Source organism: Lissotriton helveticus, chromosome 12 (assembly GCF_964261635.1).
Source record: "Lissotriton helveticus chromosome 12, aLisHel1.1, whole genome shotgun sequence".
Lineage (NCBI taxonomy): Eukaryota > Metazoa > Chordata > Amphibia > Caudata > Salamandridae > Lissotriton > Lissotriton helveticus.
The window spans coordinates 193,358,800-193,382,148 of NC_136073.1; the positions used below are offsets into that span (position 1 = coordinate 193,358,800).

The 23,349-nt window shown below is 45.7% G+C and overlaps 1 protein-coding gene across 1 annotated transcript in view; it reads left to right on the forward strand.

Moving 5' to 3' along the window:
* LOC144799696 (DNA topoisomerase I, mitochondrial-like) overlaps positions 1-23,349 on the forward strand; it is a 1,324,061-nt gene that overhangs the window by 596,569 nt on the left and 704,143 nt on the right. Inside the window, exon 17 of the mRNA XM_078671191.1 lies at positions 7,514-7,629. Within this exon, the coding sequence (XP_078527317.1) occupies positions 7,514-7,629 (116 nt within the window). The remainder of the gene's footprint in view (positions 1-7,513; positions 7,630-23,349) is intronic.

Here is a 23,349-nt window from a genome sequence, read left to right on the forward strand (position 1 = left end):
GGTCTGACCTTTAAGAGGCGGATGGGCGGCAAAATAGGAACAATATAGGACTCCCCACTGCAGGACCACCACTCCACCTTATCAACGTCTCTCTTTCACTGTTTTATATTAATGAATACTTGAAATTCATCATTCCTCAATAATAGAGCCAACAAGAGAGTTTTAACATAGGGAGCTTTATATCACCTGAGATGGAGATTTAAGCACAGGATTCGAAAATTGCACAAGCCCTGAGACTACCATACAGGGGCACGTCCTCACCTAAGACACAGGTTAATTTGCCACATATGAGGACAGTTAAGCATGAGTAGGGAACCGATAAGAACATCGGTTTTCTTGATATCATTGAGATTATGATGGAGGAATAATTTCCCGAAATACCTTTTGTCCTGAAGAAGGTGGTTTTAAAATTTTGTTGTTACCACCGAAACGCGTCGACGCCAGTTTGGTACACAAGGAATCCATCAGGGAACAACAATAAGGATAAGAGCAAGGCTCTCACCTTGTTTCTTTCCCTTTATGTTAATTTTGGACCTTTGACAAACAATGGAATTGACCTTGTGTGAATAGGGTTTCCTCCTTTTTTAGTTAATTGTATGATGTTGTTTTTGTCACTCTACTTTGGCACTATAAAGTGTATATGTGTAATTTGTTCTTTTTAACTAGATGATCATGAAATTGTATCTTTCAGTATTCCAGTACTTGGAGGACTGATTCTGTGTTTTTAATATTATATATTGCCTAAGAAAATCTTTTAAAATAAATTATTAGTTGTTACATGCGCTATAACCTAACTTTAGTGAGCTTATTTTGGTGGACCATTTTTTTTGGGGGGGTATTATCCCACGGGTAGTGTGTATGAGGGATCGAATGACTGTTGGTGGGTGAACGCTTGTTACTTGCAAGTGTTAAATAAGACCCTAGTTGAATACTTTATCTTTACTGGCATATAGTGCTCTGTCCCCTAGGACAGTTGAGCCTCCTCTCTTTTTTCTACATTGTTTCTCTGTTGCACAGTACAAGAGAATATCGTTACACATTGCAGTATTTCTTTCTTTTGCAACGTGTGTGATTCTAGCAATACTATTTGCCTAAACTTTTAAAAACGGATGGAAGTGTGCTTAACTGTTGGTTAGAAGCGGTGGTTGGGATTAGAACCTATCCACCCAATGGAAAGAATACTACCTATTCTTATATGTTGATTTTGTATCTTGTGGTCATACCGTATATCTGCTTATATAAAGCCTCTACTCGTTTTATAAAAACTTGTGTGGAGTGTATTTGTGGTGACATAATTAGGTTGCTGTGAGTGTGGTTGAAAATATTGGACACTCGTGCCTTGGAGATAAGCCTGGCTGCTCGTGCCAAGCTACTAATGGGGTGAGCAGGACTATCTCAAACTGTGTCCTTACTTAGCCTAACATTGAAACGAGGGGTTGAGGACTCCCGCCTCCAGCATTTGGTGGCAGCAGTGAGGGATAAGGACCCCCACTTCCAACAGGGGGCTGGTGTGAGCAAGCACAGGGGAGTGAGTTGACATGTACAGCATGCCTTCTCCAAAAACTCAGTGGGAAACTACCTTACTCTGTTCACTAGTGAACTCTGTACCCTTGGTACTCCTTCGATCTATCGCATGTTGAGCGAGGAACGCACATATTGTATGGGGGAGGGGAAGAGAGTGTGAGGTGGTTGTCTGGCATGTGGAATGGGGCAATGGAGGCTAGCTGCAGACATTTATCAGCCTGTTTACACTTTGGGTGTAATGATTTTAGCACCTAAATCAACAATAAATAGGAAGGGTAAACATGTTAACATGACACATGCATGTCTTCCTATCTTATGACGAGCATAATGTGGAATCCCCAGTGCACACTACGCTGCTCCTCGCGTGTTTGTTCTGACTTGGACTCCATCTGTACTACATGGAATAAAGGCCACTTTAAGGCTTAATAGCCAATGCAGGTCTTTGTTATTGCACGTGCCTCATTTGCCATTTTCATTATTGCCAGATACTGAAATCCCAGGGTTTCAATTCAGGAAATTATCTGATAGATGTTAGCGGGCAGGAATCACTAATGGGGCGAGAGTATGGAGAGATGATGTATTTCTCATGCTGGCTGCAGCATCGCTCTTAGTTTGATGTGGCGTGAAAGATTGCTCTAGGCTTCAGATGCAAAAGGTTTGTCTTTCCCATTTTTCCCCAGTGATGGAGATAAAAGATGTTCTGATTCAATCAATATCTTCTCCGACAGGCTCCGATCAGATGGTTCTGTGATGAGCGGCTCATGCACAGACATTTCTTTTCTGATAGATTTTTTGCAGACAAGGACTGTAATGAAGAATGACAATTCTTTTGTTTACTGTTTCAGCTTTTTTTTTTATTAATCGTTTAATGCTCTGCTGTTTCAGGTATATAAGTAATTGGAACACCGCTTGAAAGAAGGCTCTACTTGCAACGGGTTATTGCGCCTCCTGGATGTGCCTTGACATTTTCTCAGTGGGTGATGGGTAGGGGACACTCCAAACTTATTTAGCAGATGTTTCTGAGGGAGATATATATTCTCTGGAGAAGAGGTATACTTCTTGTACTCAGTGGCGATTTGGAACAATTTGCTTGTGTCTGAACGTTTTAGAACTTACTTGCAGATTTACTGCGCGAATTTTAAGGACAAACATAAGTGTGTAGAAACTTAAAAAACAAAGGCGAAATTACTGAGGCTAAGGAAGTGGCGCTGTGGTGGTGGTGGCTAATGGCTATTAGAATAAAACTACCAACACTGCAGGTGTTGACCAATGTACAGACTCGTTTTAGGCACAGCTTTGCTTACTTTGAGGCTGAGTTGGTTCATGCACACTTGCATAGGAAGTACTAACAAGAAGCCACGGGCCATGGTCACTCAGTCACCCACTGAGACAATACTTTTAACTCAATGGGTCATGCACTTTTTGCGTGCACTGTCATGCTTTGGGGCGTGAGGAGGGGTGTGTGTGGGTGTGCAGATACCGTTGTATCTGGGAACTGTAGGCCTGCCTAGAAACATGTGGCGGTCCGTGAGACGTTGACATTTCATTAAATTTCTTGAGGTTCACTAGGGGGACAGAGACCTGCATTTTATAACTTGCTAATGTATGTATTGCATTGTAGCATCTGTATGCAGCTTTCTGTCCCTATGTGGGGCATGAGAGCCTGTCCTACACAGTGTAGCTTGCTATCTATGCAGCTGTGTGGTTGGGAGGGTGTGTTTTTGAGCCTATATGAGAAGTGTTGTCTTATCATGTTGGATAATCACTGAGGTGCAGGTATGTCATGGGACGCAGCACCTGGTTGTGTGATCAGTACAGGTATGTGATGGGGTAGGCTTGCAAATCCTAATTATGTTAAGGATTAACCCGTTTGGCAACAGGGGCAGTAGACGGCTGTGTGCCCATACACCAAAAATGGGGGTAACCAGAATAAAGCCCAATAATTCATACAGTGACATGAGCCAGGCAGGGAAAATACTGTTTAATAAGTAAAAGAATTCCAAAAGGGCAATAATGAGAATTGGTGACAAAAGCAGTATCCATACTCCATTTTCATTTGTTTTATCTGGTCTACTGCTGAACATGTACACCCATTAAGGTGAAAGGATATGTAAGTGCAATCAAGCAAACACAAAACACACTTAAAAAGGCCCATATTTCACCAATCCATACTAGGCCAAAGAAAGCCAAAATCTGAGGAGCGGATAAGGGCCCAAACTACCCCACAGGCTCTCAAAGGCAGACGATAATAAGCCTTTGTGCGAGCCCTAGTTGGTTCACAGCTCAGGTCCCAGCTCGAAGGGCACCCTGCATGCGCGAATGAGAGAAACTAAACCCTTGGTAGCTTGCTGCTTCAATGGAGAAAGAACAAATCAGCTTTCCTTGTTACACTGCTATCCTCACTCCTCAATGCATGCCCAGTACGTCTTGTGGATCTTAGAAACCCCTGTCCTTTTCAGTTTACATAATGAGGTATTCTCCTAACTTTTTTACAATTTCCCCCAGAACAATTTCCACTTTCATTATTAGTAATGAATGACATTGCAAGGTGTATGCCAAAACAAAGAAGGGAATCCCTCAAAAATCTTACTGATCTAGTCACAGGAAAGGGGAAATCAAATAATCAAAGAATAACATCACTTGCATGATGTATTTGCTTGTTTTTCTTTTACACCTAAACAGGTAGTTGTAGTGATCCATTCAAGGGTAGGGACCAAACAAATGACCAATAGCAAACGTATCAGATATTCAAGTAAATGTAATTTATTACTCAAAATGTTATACATATGTCAATAATTCTTGAAAAATGAATACACAATGTTCACAAACAAATGATTTTCAAATATATCTCATTAAAACAAATTAAAAAACAAATAAATATCCAAATAACCACCCTCCACCACCCACTTTACCTCAAGATGCCCAAACAATGGAACAGGTTAAATTCTCATCAATACCTCACATACATATTCAACTACACCCGCACTCCACACAAAAAAAAGAAATACACAAATTACAAAATGTTAAACATGAGCTTCTTAATGCTTAATATGTATAATAGATTCACTTCCAGTTTCTTTACACAGAGCTATTCCAACTTTGTATTCATCATCCATTGCCGGGTAAACGGCACACTAAAAGTAGACTTGCCATGCTTTCAAAAATTCGGACTACATTTCTCAACAATTGAACAGATTTACACCAAATAACTGAAAGTTGGTTCTGCAAACCAAAATCTACCTTTCTGCCAAATTCGGTGTAACTCCATCCAGTGCTATAGGCAGCAGGCATGTCTAAAGACTCTATGGGAATAAACATTGCTTAAACACTTTTTTTTTTACCCCCCCCTTTTTTTTCTTAGCCCCCACTTTATTGATAACCCTGACACTTTCCATGCCGGACAAAATTCATCGGGCATCTTTTTTGAAATTTTTGTGAAGATTTGTCAAACGGCAACTCAAAAAATACTTTTCCTCTGGTAACAAGGTACTAACTATAATTACCTACTGGCAAATGCCAGAAACCGGTCCTCGGAAGCTTGTTTCCGGTCGAGGGAAGGCATGGCTTGGCAGTTCGGGCTGGACTGTTCCCATGAGGCACAGGATCAGACTGATTTGCATATAGCCATGTCTGAACTGGGGTGGCAGAGTGGGCTAAAGAACGGTGATGGATCAAACCCAGATCTTTTGACTGGGTGTGAGTGTTTGATTGGTTCAGATGCTCCGTCCATCACCACCCCCTTTTGTACCGCAGTAGGTAATACATGGCGGGTCATTTTCTGCTCGAACAAGAAATGACGAAATATCGCATAGTGATTTCTTCTTTTTTTTTCTTCTTATTTTGCCCACCCCCCATTCACCAAAAGATATTCTGAATGGTTGTGTAGCACTTACCACATGGACTTTACCACCTCTTCCGTGTAATAGGCTGGGGAACCCAGCCTTCCTAGTACAGCTTGGTTTTTCTGCACTCTGTTGAATGATGAGTGACCATAAGACAGCTGGTGTGCTGTATGGCCCGCATCATTGCAGTCAAGAGGGCAAAGACCCCTACTTGTCCATGTGGGAAGGTAACATTATTACTCGTAGCTCCTTCTTAAACAATTTGTTCCTCTGTCTGCCATCAGGAAAATGAGACCATCCATTAACTAAGTGAACTTGTACTGTCTTACTCCATCTGAACTACATGCAATAATGGCCACTTTAAGGCTTGCAAACCAATGCAGGTAGTTTCTTATTGCACATGCCTCATTTGCCATTTTTATTATTGGTTTACCGACCAAAGTGCACCCTATCCCCTAATCTAACTTGCAAAAAACACAAAGTGGGGTGCTACTGGTCTGAGTGGACTAGAAAGTGTCTGCTTTCTCATGGAAGGTGTGTGTATAAACTAAAGAGTAGTGAGAGAAGGTAAGAAAACCCATCAGCCCACCCATTGGCGGAGCTTCATCATCTGGGATCTCAAAGTCTGAACTGGTATCCACTGTTATTGTGAGTAAACTCTAGTAACGGATCCACCAGTGATGGAAAACCAGAGAGTAGTGGTGTAAAGAGCTGTGGGAAGAAAAGTTGCAGTGCTCGAAGAATATGTGCTAGTGAAATAGTGGTGTATTAAAATTGACTAACATGGTGCCTGAGGGTAAATTGTATTCTGGGGTCACCATGATGACAAGGTTAAAAACAGAGTGTGGATAGAGTTTCAGCAAATACTGCTATCCTGGTGGTAAGTTAACTGGTCGAACTTTTCTTCCCACAGCTCTTTACACCACTACTCTCTGGCTTTCCATCACTGGTGGATCCGTTCCGAAAAGTTAACTACATTAAGCTACAAATTGTTAGCTGTATATTAGTGGTTAATGTTGTGATGCATATTCAGTATTTGGTCTATAAGCAGCCATAATCTTTCGTATGATGGTGCAAGGGACTATTTAGGGAGGGAACATGATTTTACTAGCTATTATAAGGCGTAAAATACCCTCTGGCTACCATTAAACATTAAAGGATATTGCGTGTAACTTTGGAGTTCTGTGACCAGTGACGAAACTCAATCTAAAGCCTCCATTTCTTTATGTATAGTCGCAGAACTCCTGATGTGCCCCATCACTGCCTTCCAAAACCCATCCCTAATTTTCTTATTACCATAGAGTTGTGATTTCTCTAGTCACTTGAAAAAAGGAACTGCTGTAGTGTTGTAACGTCCCAATGGCTTGTTAGTGCTAGTAGCAGTGGTGAAAGGTTCATCAGAAACATTTCAGCTGCAGATTCAGCCATGAAATTCAGAACTGTCCTTTCATTTTTCCCATCTGTTTTTCTAAAACAATCTGTGAGAAGCAGAAACGTATGTATGGTAATTTGTTTATTTTTGCACACTATGGATCATTACAGCAACATTTTTATATTTCTACACATTCTAAGGTATAGTATTTTTTGGGCGGAATTATTAGAATCTGCTCCATCTATCTTTTTGCAACAAACTACTAAATGTGATTTTTGGTGTTTTTTTAATTTTGCACTACGGATTATGCTTTTATTCTTTGTCTGAAACTGTGCTATTTCTTTGTAGAAAGTATGAGACACTGTGGTAAGTGGTTTGTCTGGAGGTGAGAGTATAATCCTGTATTATAAGGAATAAAATAGCCTCTGATATATATTCAAAGGATCTTGGAGGACACCTAGGAGTTCCATGACCTTATAAAGAAACTCTGCCTTGAGCCTCATTCATCTAAATATAACTTGCAATATACTTAAAATGTACAGCAGGTGATAATTAAAAATTATAAATTTTATGCATGGGAGGGACACTATCCCATGTATAACCTGCAGTATAGAAATAGAAGATTTTTTCCTTCAATTTCTGGTATTTGTGTAGAAAAAGCAGTAGCCCTTCATGATTTTTTAGGAGACAGGAGGGATTGTAATGTGAAAGTGACTGCAAACCTGCTTCTCCTCTCTGTTTTATTGTGGAATCTGAATGAACCGCTCTGTTTCAGGTGGGAGGAGCAGAAGTACGAAGATGGCGTCAAGTGGATGTTTCTGGAACACAGGGGGCCCCTGTTCGCCCCGCCCTACGAGCCGCTGCCGGATACAGTGAAGTTTTATTATGACGGTACATCTCCTTCCTGACAGCATATCGACCTGTGTGACCCTAATGTCTTGTGTAATGGGCTCATAAGCGCTGATAGCTTTGATATGGATCTTTTTTGTGATAAAAAAAATTAGACGCTGAACGAGTTAGATGGCTTATGGAATTCAACTGAGCAAGGCAGGGAAATGAAAATTGTAGAACAATTCAGTTAAACCTATTAAAGGTAATTTTTTTTTCCTTGCAGAGAAAACGTCTTCTATCATAAATGCAGTGTTAATGGAAGAGACTGTAATGGCAAATGCCACTAACTTTAAGTATTTCTCAGGAGAGCACTGAATTCGATTGTTCTTGCCGTGAAAAACAGAAATGCTATTCAATAGCGTTTTTTTGTTTCTCTCGCTCATGACACATCCCCCAGTCCAATTTAAAAGCACTTGCCTCTACTTGTAATTTTTTTTAATTTTAATTTTCATTAAAATGGCATTTCATACCCTTGATGGGGCGAAGAAGCACTTTGGTGCGGAGGTGGCACCCACTGATCATATTTTGGGGGGCGCCACGATGGCCCTATGTTTTAGCTCAGGCCACCGGTGGGGTTATCCTGGTCGGAAGAGTGCTCGGAAACCAAGGCAGAGCATGGCCATTGATAACCCAGAAGTAGGCATTGTATATCCATCAACATACATATAGGATAAGACGTCCTCGGCGCCTTTACATAAGCCCATTTACATCCCACCCAAATCCTCTTCCATATATATTTTTTTTTTTTACTGCTCCAGATTTTAGCTTTCCATTTTCTATTAAGCGTCAAAAAATGTGACCACTTATTTTGTGGCATCCCCATTATAATTGTTTAATCTTTAGTGACATTTGTGTAGTTCTTGTTTGCAGAAACTGACTACCCATTTAAAATATGCAGCTATGTGACTTGAGGATGCGGCATAAAAGGCAGGACTTGAAGCAGACGTCTGCTACTTTTTTTTTTTTTTTTTTAATACCAGCCCCCCTGGACCCAGAAGTAAACCCAGCGTGTGCCACCAGTCGATAACCACGCCTGTTCATAGCCTGACATGCATTGCCTATTAAATGTGTCTCCTGCAGAAGCACAATATCGGGAGAGTGACGCCTAAGGAATCGCAAAACAATACTTCGCTTAATTCCGTCCCCTAACCCATTGACATTTCAGGATAACAGTCTCAACTCGCCACCCCCATCCCCGAAAAGCAGACGGAGCAGGACCCCCACAGACCCCCACGACCAGTGCAAACAGAGCAAACAATACGGTGCCTCGCGAGTAAACAGAGAAACACACACCCCCCCCCAATCGAACATGTTGCACCCCCACCCTGCACCCCTGCGTACGACTAATAAGCCACCCCAACTTGCAGTGTGCCTGTCGCCCCATTTCTAAACTAAGCTACGAAAAGAACCCAGGAGAAGGAAGAGTCCCCATTCAGCCCCCACCGCCCCCAGGCTAATATAGGCCTAACAAAGACCCAAGTCCAGACTCAGCTGAAACAGGAAACAAAAAAGTTCAGACGCCGGGGCCCACAGGTACAGTCCTCACTCCGCCAGGCCTCCGTCGGCACCCCCGGAGTGCTCAGCACGCTCATCTCTCCGAGGTAGGGAATCAAGCCATTCACTGACACTTTCTGGTCGATCGAAAAAGAAAGCACGGTCACGATACTCAATCTGTAGCCTAGTAGGGAATAACAAGGCGTATTTGAGACCCAGGTCCCGTAGACGCTTCTTCACTCCCTGAAATCCAAGTCTTTGTTTTTGGACAAGCGGTGAAAAGTCAGGGTAGAAAGAAACGGCCGCATTCTCAGTTCACTGGGCCCTTATCCCGTGAGGCCTGAAGAACCGCATCCCGGTCTCGGAAATGGAACAACCTGGCAATGATGGGCCGTGGAGGGGCACCCGGCTTAGCCTTCCCACCAGGGACACGATGGGTGCGCTCAACAGCAAAGAACTTGCTGAGTCCAGTGGGAGAAAGGTAGTTGGTAATCAAGTCCTCCACCAAGAGGTCGACCCCCAGGATCTCGGGATTCTCCGGGACACCAATAAGGCGTACGTTGTTGCGGCGGGCCCTGTTTTCGTAGTCCTCGAGACGACGAGCCATCAGGTCATGGGAAGAACGCAGATTGCCGATTTCAGTCTGGGCCTCTGCAACATCCGCGGTGAGACTAGAAGTCTTCAAGCCCAAGGACTCAACTCTCTCATTGGTCTTCGCTAGGTCTGCTCTAATCAGCGTGATGTCAACGGCCACCGTGTCGATCTTAGAGACCAGGGCATCGTACTGCTGTCCCATTGAGGCCTGCATGTTGGCAATGGCAATCATAACGTCTTGCAAAGATGGTTCCGTAGACGCAGAGGAGACAGTCTTAGGAGGATCCGCGGCGCGGCCAGCAGCGCCAGGCGACCCCTTGGCCTGCGACTAGTGATCCATAATGTTAGTCTGGGTCTGGCCGCCACGGAGAGGTGTCTTGGTCTTACGCTTCTCAAGCAGCGGTCCGGTGGCCATATTGGAAAAGGGACCCCGAAGGGGTCCCCTCGACCTGGTGAAAATGGCCGGTCGTGAAATGGCCAGCAGACAACGGGAGCAAAGCAGCCGAATATAGGCACAAAAAAGCCCCGGCCTCGGGTGCTCAGTCAGGCCAGTCCCAAACAGAAGAGAGACAGCCGGCCAAAGATGGATCAAAGCTGAGCCTCCGCCAACAAGAGCCGGGAGCAGAAAACGAAACCAAAAGTCAGGAGGGGCCGACGAGGGGGGACCCCTACTGCCGCTGTTGATCAACTACTCCGCGGCCAGCCAAGCAACCGAGCCCCCGGTTTGCTTCGGGGTGGGCCTCAAAAAGCAAAGACGATGCAAAAGTGGACCCCAGCGTCCAAACTCGAATTTTCAAAGAGTATTTAGATCAGCAAGGATGTACGATCAAAGGCCCGTCGTCAATCAGGATGTATGCAGGATATCCGTAAAGGGCAGCGCGGGTCCGGGAAGCTCTGTGCTCACGCGACCATCTTGGATGCCCGCGAAGCTCCTCCTCCCGTCTGCTACTTTTTTGGCCTTGTCTTTTGACAAATGGAGTGCTGATACCTAGAGTTTAGGTCCAAGTTATCTTTATCATCCAAGATGAAGGTACATGCAGGAGTGTGAAGGTTGAGGCTTGAATGGTTGGTACTTGGAGGTTCCGGTCAGATGGGCGGTAGGTCGGTTTCTGAGACTTTTCCCACTTGGAGGGCAAGATGAGATTTCTTAGGAGTTACTTGTGCATCGTTACTTGTACTTCAGTGGAGGAGGATTAACATGTGGCATTTTATGTGCCCCACACCCAATCCTAGTAGGCGCACTTTGAAGGTGGCAGATGTTTAATGGACTCAGGTGTGAGCAGTTTGTGGTTGACTTTGGTGCAGATATAGCCGGCATGATCCACTCAAGAAGGCTTATTTCTTGGAAGGTTGGGATCCTATTGACAATGCAATCAAAGGGAGAACTGGACTACAGGGTAGTAGCAAGGTAATGTATGAGAGACACTCATAGGAACTGTCTTATTAAAAAACAAAATCTAACGGTGACTGGAGAAGGTGGGGCAAATTCAAGATAACAAGAGCTGCAAGAAAGTGAATAGAGGACCCGGGGTAGTGGCCCTATGTGTAATGTCAGAAGGTGAGACAGTGCTGCCTACATAATATTGGTTACAGATGGTACCCAGTGAGTGTCTGGGCAATGAATATTTCATTACGTTATAGACCAGTTACACTAGTGCAGCAGTAAGTGGGTATTGGCATGCTATACAAGGGTGTTTCAAAGGGAGATGGTGGTCCCATTTCAAAAGACAATGTGGTTTCACATATGAGTAAAGTTATTTGCGGATCTTCAATTTTATCTAATCTTGTTACTCACCTGGAGCCAATGAAATGCGCAATTGAATAAAACTACCAGACATCAATGTCTCCTGTTGGAGAATAGATGAATGTTGATCAATATCCTGAATAATATTTGTTTGTTTGCCACAGACACCTTTCAGGAGTCTCTCAATAAGACTATTGCCAGGCTGTGGTCAGATGTGTCAAAAACCAGGTTTAATCATGGACATCTGTGGGTGGACTGCGTAAACCATGATATTGTCATAAACCTTACAGCGGGGTGGATCTTCTAATGGCCAGGAGGGTAAGATGGGAAGTTGTTGCAAGAGGCTCTAGGTGGTTCAGCTAAGGATGATCTTTCAGCTAAATTGGCTAATTCCGCCCTTCATGTAATTTTGAACATACCAGTAGAGGGTTAAGTACAAATCTCTCAGGTTACAAACCATGGAAGCTACTTTATAAAGTGACCCAGAGTGGATTAAAATGCCATTTCTCTTTCATCAGAATGATATGAAGTCTAGAGTGCAGCAGAGCTTAGAGATTTTCAGGTATTGAGGGCATTCCTTGAGAAATATTTTGAAAAGTCAGTGAAATCTGTTTAAAGACTCACATTCCTGGCTGAACTACTTGCAGATAAATGAGGAAAGCGAATATTTCAAGAGAAAATGGTGCCATCTTGGACTGACTTCCAAGCAGATGTTTTTGCTAGTGAAATAAGGATGTCATAGTTAAATAGGTTTCTTCTTTTTGTTTTGCGAGTTTAACTTTTATTTCTCTACCTGCAATGTGAATACATTGCTGCCATTAACACCAGTGCTGTGCTTGGTCATATTGCTTGCATCCTTGTTTAGATGTAGCCTTACCAGGACCTAAGTTAGAAAATATAATCTCTACACATGTACATGCTGTGCTGCTGGAATTTCGGCAATGAGCGAAACCTGGATGCAAGGAACCATCTCATGGGTCAGATGGCTCAGGAAATCATGCTTGGGTCACGAGTAAGCTAATCTAACATAACCTTTGGGTCAATATTGTGTACAGGAAGTGATAGATAGATGCAAACACTAATTTGGTGTGAGTGCATTGTAATATGTAATTGGATGCAGTGACTGGATTGGAGCACAAACCACAGAAAGCTTAAGCAACACAGTGCTTAGAGGTAATTCGGTGATTTGTATTGTGACTGGTTTAATCTATGGTACAAGGGTTCATTGCTCTTCACACACCGATCCTGGAAGTAACTATTAGCCTTGCTTTCACCCTTGGGATAACTGGAAATGATCTGTGAAGTCAAAATATATTAAGAAAGCAGAATATAAATGTTAACATTACAAAATTGAGGAAGTGGGAAAGTATTCCTCCGTTTTACGTCGAATTAGAGCTGTGCAAAGCCTTATATTAATTACATTAATTTGCCACATAATATGGCATTCTAGAACAGAATATTGAATACCCCGAAATACCTTTTTGTAGAGGAGCTGATGAAATCTTGATTTCTGGAATGTAAAAAACGTAGTCCATATAATTTTACAGATGCATGCTTTGGTGGATTTAAAAAAATGGAAGCTAGTGATAGTGAGGTGCACTGGAGCCTCCTTTGTTTTACACTTGTTGGCAATAGATACTACCTGAGCTCCCATGTATAATGCAATCTCATTTTACATGTCACACCGGGCCCGTAACAAAGCGCCTTCTCATTCAATCTGGGTAAAGTCTCTTACACCACTTTAGGTGGAAGAGTTGGAGTACCGTACTGCCCGTAACCAATTTAAGACCATGTCTGAGGTGCTTTGTCTGGAGTGAGATTTTAAACACACTTTAATCTTCTATGCTACTAATTTTGCCCTAGTTTTTGTATTTTTTGACATAAAAGTACGAATGTTAATTACAGGTAAGACATGTTTTCAGAAAAGTGGGTTATAGAAGAAGTTAAGTAGCTGGCTACAAATCCACACCATTTATTGAAATGAATAGTTTTCTGTAACCTCCCCTCACCTTATGGTATTATGTCTATTTACCTGTAACCTAATAGATAAAAACAATATATACTGTTCAACAATGATACACTAACCAGATAGATGAAGCAAAAGGGAAATTAAGGCAAACAAGGGAATTGTGAAGTAACTCCTGTATTACAATTGCAGGTAACCTAAGAGTTGTGACCTTAACTGGATAGCTAGAATAAGACCGAATAGTAAGCCACATTCACAGCATCAGTAGGGTGACACTACATGGAGTGTGAATAAGTTGAAGCAACATTAGTTGAGGTAGATGCAGAATTAAAGGTGTTTTCTAAAGATAAGAAGGGTGGGCTTCCTCCTGGTGCAGAGAGTATCAAGTGATGGTTGTGGTAACAGCGAAGGGTTGCTTCAGGGTCAGTGTTGTCATTTCAGCCGGTGGAGATAAATGAAGAGATCAGTCTTTGAAGGCTTGAAAGCAAGAACCTGAGGTGATAATGCATTTGAGCCCCTGAAGCATGGAACTTGAATCCAGTTAATTTAGGATTACTTTGGGTGAGCCAATAACAATAAGCGAATCAAGAAGCTATGATGAGATCGATTGTAATGCATTCATGGTGCTGTGTAATAGGAAGATGGAATAGGGTCCGGGGCCTCCACTCTGTGCAAGCAACCGTTGTCTACCAGAGGAACCTCTTTCTCTAAACCTTTCTTCCAAATCCAGATGCTCGCAAGTCAGCCAATGCAGGATTGGTTTTTGGCGAGATGGACTGCTCTAGTGAATGGATCAAATTGGCATCCTAGCTGTTTGAAAGAGACTGTAGTTAACAATTACTTACCTTAGAAATATCCCCAGGCGTCAGACTGGATCCAGAGAAGTGTTTTCCCTAGAAGTAACCCTGCACGTCGGTAGGTGGCGTCGGTCGACTCCGCGTCAGTGTTGTGGTCGCTGGGATGACGTTGCAGTGTCTACTTAGACGCCGCCCCTGTGCGCTGAAGTTAGTTCTTTCATTTTCCACCCCAGCCAGCACAGATCTGGAGAGAGCGTGCTCCTTAGTCATTTTTTGACTAAACTTTTCAACTTTTGTCGACATCTTTCTTGAGTCTTCGACTCCTGGTGCATGAGTCATGTCCCATCATTGGACCTGCTTCAAGCCTGGAGTCCTGTCACAAGCTGATGTCAGTCACCGTTCTGCACCTCGTGTGCCACTGGTGTCTGGAGTGCTACCACAACCAAAAATCGTGCTCCGACTGCTGGGCCATGAATGCGAAGTCTCTGCGGGAGAGGTCCCAAAACCTTTTGGAGGCCCAGCAGTCTGCTTCGCGTCATTTGAAGCCCAGGTTGAGAGGAAGGGTGCATGATCAGTTGCGAAGTCACCAGCAGTCGTCCTCGAAATCTTCACACTCCTCTCGGGTAAGTGAAAGCACAAGAAGAAGGCAAAGACGCATCGTCGCTCTTCGCCATTTCCCCATCTGTTGGCTGATGCGATGCGTGATCCGGAGTGTCGCCGCTCTCCAGCTCTGTCTTCGGAGCCCGGTGGGACGGCCCCACACTTCCCTCCCTTTCCGGGAGCTGGAGCGTCCCCTGCCAAGCTTTGTTCATTTTTTGAGCAGTTGCACACAGCATCTTTGGGCAGCCCGACTCCACAGGTGCACCTTCGGGCCCCACAGACTTAATTGGGGCCCTGGGCCTTTGATCCGGCGGCTCCGGTGCCAAGAGCCCTTCAAGGATCCAGGCCTGGACCCGGATCGGTGCCAGTTGACCTCACAGTACTTTCCCTGGCTCGGTTTCCAGTGACGATGCCCTGACGCCAGTTGTGCCCCCAACCAGCATCGACCCCAGCCTCACACCCAACTTCAACCCGGTGTCGGACTGACGTCCGAGGATACACTTGTACCGCTGTTCATCCCTGGCATTCCCTATCGCTCTGAGTGTCAGCCAGAGGATGGTGAGGAGGACTGGGAGGGGTCTGTTGACCCTCTAGCTGACCGACTTGAAGAGCTGGACTGGCGAGAGGAGTTGGGTCTGGATACCGCCGCAGACGTTGCTATGCTTTCTTCCCTACCATGGCTACAGAGGAGAGAACTTCCTACGCTGTGGTGTGGCGTAGGGCAGCTGATGCCTGGGCCTCGAGTTTCCTGCGATGGCAGTCAGGACTAACCTCCTGACAGAGGTGCTTCAACCAGCAGCGGCCTCTTAGGAGCCCCTGCTGCCTTTTAATGAAGCCCTCACAGACATCCTTCTGGGCACTCAGCCCAAGTCCAGGACAGCACAGGGGCTCCTGTGGACAGGATGATTGCCCAACACCACCGCCCGGCCCGGCCGACCCACTTTTCCTACCCCAACATCCAACCCCCGTGAACTTGGTGGTCCAAGCCTCGTCCTCTAAAGGCACGTTCCTACCGCTCACCCAGATAGGGAATCCAAGAAGCTGGACCACCTTGGGAGATGTTTTCTTCCGCCAGCTTAGGGCTGTGTCCGGTTAACACCGCATGCCTCTTGGGCTGTTATACCCATACGGTGTGGGATACGGTTGCACGAGTTCTTCCACTGTGCCAGGAGGAGGCCCGGGCCGTGCTCCCCTGTGCAGTTGCTGAGGGTCGAGACGCAGCTAAGTTCACCATCAAGTGTGGGATGGATACTGCTGACTCTCTGGGCAGAATGGTTTCCATGCCCGTAGCCCTGAGGCGCTACGCCTGGTTGAGGATATCTCTTTTTTCGGGGGGATGTCCAGTCCACCCTTTCGGATATACCCTTTGATGGCCATCGCCTTTTTGGTGACAAGGCGGACACAGGGATCGAGTGCTTAAAGGATCCTTGGGCCTCGCAGCAACCTCCCACCCCAAGCAATCTGCCTTTCGTGGCTACGGAAGGGGTGCCCCATCACGTTCCACCTAATCGTGTCACAGGGACATGCAAGCTACCCAGTCTATGCATGGCCGTGGACGTAGGACCCATCGACGCAGGTCTGGGGGCCCAGCAGGCGGGTCAGTCCACCCATACCCCACCTGTAGCAGCCTCTAAACCTTCCTAGTCCGACCTTTCTAGGCCACCACCGGCCAGTGGGGGGACGGATTTGCAATGACCTCCCCCACTGAAAAACATCACGTCGGACAGGTGGGTTTTGAAGATCGTCTAAAGGGGCTACTCCCTCCCCTTTGAGACTACCTATCCCTCCATGTCACCAGCACTCCATCACATGTCAGAGGATTACTTGACCCTTCTCCGCCAGGAAGTTGCAGCTCTCTTGGCCAAGGGAGCTATTGAATGGATCCCTGTGCCAGAAGCAGTCATGGTTGCTACTCCCACTACATTCTGGTCCCCAAGAAGGACTAAGGCCTAGGTCCTAGCTTAGACCTCAGGGCTGTCAACCGCTTCATATGGAAGGAGAAGTTCAAAATGTTAACCTTGGCTCCGGTCTTGTCGGCCCTCGACCTTGGAGACTGGGTGGTAGCGTTGGACTTGCAGGACGCTTATTTTCACATCCCCGTCCAGCCGGCCCACAGGCATACCTACAGTTCATTGTAGGCCATTAGCATTTTCAGTTTTCCGAGCTCCCCTTTGGCCTCACCAGCACCCCTTGGGTGTTCACGAAAGTGATGCCGGTGGACGCAGGTCATCTGCGCAGATCAGGGGTTCCAGTCTTCCCCTATCTCGATGACTGGCTGTTGAAGGTGGGCTCGTCACAGGCTGTCTTCTTCCACCTCCAGTCTACGGCGACCTCCTGCATTTGTTGGGGTTCACTATAAGCGTTCTGAAGTAGCACCTGATTTTCACTCAGAAGCTCCTTTTCATCGGAGCGGTTCTGGATGCAGCGCAGTTTCGATCCCATCCTCCTGAGCAGTGAGTCCGGGATATTCAGGCTATGATACTGATGTTTCAGCCTCTATCCCGGATTTCAGTGAGCTTGACCCTGAGGCTGCTGGGCCTCATGGCCTCCTGCATCCTGCTGGTGGATCATGCAAGATAGCATATGGGGCCTCTGCAGTGGGACCTGAAGCTCCGGTGGGTGCAGCATCAGGGGAAATCTTTCTGATGTAGTCAAGATCTCGGAGGGGACTGCACGTCAGTTGCAGTGGTAGTTCACGAACCAGGATTGGGTCAACACCAGATCCCTCTCCCTTCCCCAACCAGAGTTCACGGTGGTGAGTGATGAGTCACTCCTGGAATTGGGCATCCATATGGGAGAGGCGGAGATCAGAGGCCTCTGGTCACCGGCGGAGTCAGAGTTCCACATCAACCTTCTGGAGATTTGAGCGATCCGTTTCACACTAAAGGCATTCCTTCCTTCTGTTAAAGGAAGGGTAGTGCAGGTGTTCACGGACAACACCACCACCATGTGGTACTGCAACAAACAGGGTTGGTGGGGTTGTGGACCGTATGTCAAGAGCCCCTCCGCCTTTGGACATGGTTGCAACATCAGGGTATATCCCTTTTGGTTCAAAACCTGGCAGATTCCCTGAATGACTGGGCAGATGAACTCAGCCGCCGGTGCATGATTGATCAAAAATGGCATCTACACTCTGAGGTGGTGCAAGGACTATTTCAGCAGTTGGGAGAGCCTTGGTTAGATCTATTTGCCACTGAAGAGAATGTGCAATGTGAGGTTCTGTAATTTTCGAGCCTGACTCCATTTTGTGTTGCCCTCACGTAGGCCTGTGAAAGAGGCCCGGCGAACAAGTGGCCTGGCCTTCTGAGTTCATGTATACATTAACTCGGTTTCTTTCGACTCTGAAAGAACTGCAGAGAAACTGACCTCTTCACCTGAAACTGACCTCGCAAAGCCAATTTCCCTTGGTTTGATCCTTGTCTAAGATTGCCACTTAATGTTCAGGACCTCGTTAACCTTTAGTTTCCTTGCACATGTTTTATCTTGTTCAGCATCTATTACTGTTTCCTTTATGTTCTGACATTACATGGGTTGTGCTTTTCAATTATAAATTTGTCCGGCTTGCAAAGATTGAATTTGGGACATTCCTAATAATTAACTTTTGGGTTGGGTTACTGTAAATTGGGTTTTTGTTAATGTGATACTCAGTTGGAAAATGTGCCCTATTGGTTAGAATTTTGCGCAGTGGGTGTACATTTATAATGAGAATATGGTGTATAAAAGGAGATGTCTTGCCTTAGTAATTTAAACAGTCTCCTAGGAATATACATTGTGATCTATTGTTGGGATTTCTGTTACTAGCTGCAGCTAATAAACTTGGTCTCTGACGCCACCCAGAAGTATTCCGTGTCTCTGTATACCAAGACAGATGGAACCCGAAGATTTCAGGTGTGTCCCTGGCACCGCTGGGTTCTGACACGGTTCTTCAAATGTCAGCAGTTCTGCGCATTAGCGTTCCCAAGGAGGCACTCGCTCAGCGTCGCCTTTTGTGGCAAGTGGAGCTGCGGCCTTCTGTATGCCTTTCCACCTGTACAACTTCTACCCAGAGTGCTGAAGTAGATCAAACGCAACCGGGCCCAAGTCATTCTTGTGGCTTCGGACTAGGCACTAAGGGTCTTGTACCCCGAGCTCTTGAGCAAGGCCATTGATCCTCCGATTTGACTGCCTCTTCAGGAGGATCTTTTATCGCAGCAGCAGGCGACGGTCCAACCGAACCTTTCTAGCCTCCATCTCCTGGCGTGGAGATGGAGCTGTGACATTTGATAGTCTTTGACCTTCCTCCCAAGGTATGTACTGTCATCTTGGCAGCCAGGCGTCCCTCCACTAAACATGTAGATGGAACAAAATGTGGTATGGCGCACAGCAAAAGCTGTGGATCCCCTTTCTGCCCCTCTTTCAGAACTTTCTCCTCTTCCTTCTCTCTTTGGCCTAGCAGGGCTCTACTTTGGGCACCCTTAAAGGCTATCTTTCAGCCACTGTGGCCGTTCTTTGCCTTCCTGATCAGCCTTCTCTTTTCAAATCCCCTATTGTGGACAAATATTTGAAGGGCATTAGTCATTTCTTTCCTCCGTCTCCTTTTGTTATGTTATGTTATGTTATGTTAATTGTTTATTTCTATAGCGCACGGCTACTCAAAAAGAGTGTCCCGGCGCTTTATTGGAGAAAGAGACAAAACTGCAACATACTAACATAACACCAGATAAAAAAAACTAACAAAAAAGTGGGCCAAATAGTTCACGGAAAGCCGGCTACTGAGTGAAAAGCCAAGTTTTAAGGCCTTTCCTAAAGGCCAGTAGGCTAGTGGCTCCCCGCAGGACCAGTGGTAAAGAGTTCCATAGCTGGGGTGCCAACAGTCCAAAAGCGCGGCCTCCGAGGCGCGCTTTCTTTACCCGGGGGACAACAGCAAGGTGCAGGGCTTCAGACCTCAGAGACCTGGCCGGATGATAAAAGACCAGCCTCTTTTGGAGGTACTTGGCTCCCTCCTTGTGAAGAGCTTTGTAGGCCAAGGTCAGCGCCTTAAAGGCGATCCTCTTGCGGATAGGAAGCCAATGTAAAGTTGCCAGCAAGCCCGAGGCCCTGGAGCGCCTACTAAGGCCAAAGATTGCCCTGGCAGCGGCGTTCTGTACCACTTGAAGCCGCTGCAACAAGTACTCTGGGAGGCCCAGGTAAAGAACGTTGGAATAATCCAACCTGGACCCAATCAGAGCCTGGACTGTCAGCGTCCTATGTTCCACAGATAACAGAGGAAGAAACCTCCGCAACATCCTAAGGATGCCAAAGCAAATGCCCGACACCCCCAAGATCTGGGATTTCAAGGTAAGCCTATTATCCATCTTCACCCCCAGATTCTTAGCAACCTGAGAGGCGCAGGACGGAGGGAACATATCCAGTGGCCACCAGGTCTGCCAATCAGGCTCTGTATCGCACCCAAAGAAAAGTACTTCAGACTTGTCGGAATTGCACTTAAGGCTGTTTAGATGGAACCAATGAAAAACAGCCCCAAGGCAATTCCGAATACTCTCCCCATCAAAGTCGCCTCCTCTCTTACAAGAGAAGAGGAGCTGGGTGTCGTCCGCGTAGGATACGATCTGGGCACCATGCGACTCCACCAACGCCGCCAATGGGGTCATAATGATGTTAAAGAGGGTCGGGCTCAAAATAGAGCCCTGAGGGACCCCGACTCCCAGAGGCGGCATCACGGCGGAACCAGGCGGGGCCCAGATCGATTGCCGGCGGCCGGCTAGGAAAGAGGAAAACCAGTCGAACACCGTCCCCCGTAAGCCTATCTCGAAAAGTCTCGCGAGAAGACCATCATGGGGAACGGTGTCAAACGCCGCAGTAATGCCCCAGTGGGACTCGAATCTTGTACTTTTCATATGTGTGCTCCCTTTGAGCCACTACAGAATTGTCCTCTTTGTCTTCTTTCCTTAGACTGCTTTCCTGCTTGCCATCTCCTCTGCTCGCAGGGTGAGGGAGCTTCAGGCTTTCTTCCAAGCCTCCTTTTCTTACTGTTCATCCGGACAACGTGGTCCTTCGCACTAGGACCTCTTTTTTGCCCAAAGTGGTTACTTACTTATTTCCACATAGGTCAGACCCCACATTGCCCACCTTCTTCCTGCTTCTGCACCCTTCCTCAGAGAAGGAGAGACTCGACCATCTGGACCCGAAACGTGTGCGGTCATTATACCTCGACCCCACTAAATTCCGGGTGGGCGATCAACTCTTAGTGGGTTATGTGGGCGCCAAGAAAGGTCGGGCCGTACACAAAGTACCATCTCTCGGTGGGTTGTCCTATGCATCAAGATGTTAATCTTTGGCAAAAAAAGATCCTCCAGTGGGACTGCGTGCTCACTCTATCAGGGCGACAGCAGCCACTCCTGTTTTGGGAACTGGAGTTCCGCTGGTTGACAATTGCCAGGCAGCCATGTGGGCATCTCTGCACACATTCACTAAACTTTACTGCCTGGACAGCCAAGCCGGAGAGACTGCTTCTTTGGCCATTCTATTCTCCAGGACTTTCTGCTGTGAACATCATTCGCAGACCCACCACCGGGGTAAGTATTGCTGTGGTATCTATTTTAAGGTAAGGAATCTATAACTACAGTCTCTTTCAGATGAACAAGTTACTTAGCTTCGGTAACGATCTATCTGTAAGACATATGTAGTAATAGATTCCTTACCGCCCACCCATCTTCCCCGTTCTGCGAACTGACTTCTAGGGATAGGGATTCCCTTCTAGGGCCCTAGTTAAGTGCACCAGTGGGTCAGTGTCATGCATGGCTCTGCGCTTCTGGTGTGGAAAATTGTGTCAGAACTGATTTCTGAGCGCAGGGGCGGCGTCTAAGTAGACACCACAACGTCATTGCGGCGACCACGACAACTGACGCAGATTTGACCGACGCCACCTACCGATGCCCAGGGGTACTGCTATGGAAAACATTTCTCTGGGTCCAGTCTGACACCTGGGGGTATCTCTAAGGTAAGGAATCTATAACTACATATGTCTCTTACAGATACATTGTTACCGAAGGTAAGTAACTTTTTCTGTAGTTCTTCAAACAATTGATGTTCCGGAGGAGCAGTTTGAATACATGAATCTTTTGGTCTTTTCTTTGCTTGAAAGAGACTTGGGCCATTAGATGTCCAGGTTCTTTTTGTTCAAGGCCCTTGTGAGGATTGGTCCAGAACATGGCTCAAAAACCTGGTAATAGCTTTGTGGGCTGTTTTTCTTTGATGTCTTCCAGTATTTGGTTGTCAATGTGAATATGAAAGGTATCAAATTTGAGAAGTATTTGTGTTGCCAGCCTCTCGTTTTACATTTCTTTACGACCCTTTGAAAATAGTAATATGTGTGGAATACCAAATGTAATAATTAATTCTGTATTGTCTAAAATTCCTATTGGTGGTTAAATGTCTATTTACCAAGGTGATATTTCCAACCGAGCAGGGAGGAAAAGAGACCTGGTTATAAAGCGAATGTTGTCGGAGGCTTGCACCAAACATCTGTGGTTGACCATTGGTTTCCTGAGGTTGGTAATATGGCACCACCCACTCGCCACATGTCCCTGTAGCACCACACCCCTTAAACTTAAGTAAAGGCTTTGGGCTCCTGTGTATAGACTCTGAATAGATTCACTAACGAGCATTCGTTGTAAACGTAGTAGAAGAGACCTTGTCCATGGTATGTGTAGACAAGAAGATTCCAGCTATATTGTGAACTATGCTGCTCCTACCCACAATGTTTTTGAGGTATTCTTATGGAATGACCGAGGGAAACTTTGTAAGAGGTGGGGTTCTGTGGAATAAACATTTTCCTATCCAAGTACCCCATAAGAAAAGCTGTTGGTGTGTGCCTCTTCCTTTTTGGTATTGGCTTCAAAGAGGAAAGTAGTGGCAATGTGGGCAAACAACCCTCATTGGGGACGTACATCTCTAGGCCATTCCTGTTGTACTTCTACACTCTTCAGCGCGTACAGGATACCTTGTGTCTTCCTGAAAGCAAAGTGGTAATCCTTGGTGCATACTGATTTAGATAATCTGATGGGGCGGCCAAGAGACAATCAGAATGGTAGAAATGGAGACCAGATTAGATTGGTCCAAAGGCATCCAATTAAAAGTACTGGGAAAGAAACGTGCTTCCTGCGATACTCCGATTTCGGCAATGACCGCTCTGTTCAGAAAATTCTTATACTAATTTTCATTCCCCCAAGGCTAAGGCAGAACTAACGTAGGTGTCTTTTTCCCATTACATTTAAACCAAGGCAGCAAAGAAAAAGCTTATTCAGCATTCTCCCCGTCCCCCCTCCCCCAACATTTTTCTAGAATAATCTGGTGCATGGGTTGGAAAAGCTGTACCACTTCACTGAGCCAAATCAGGATTTTTCTTTTTTTTTTTTTCTTCCACTTGACACCAGAAGCCTGCTTTTGGCTTGAAAAAAAGTTGTACTTTGAATATTACCTCTGGGTGATGTGTGCATTTACCAATGCACAGATCATCGCCTTGCAACTTAATAAACTTTACAACT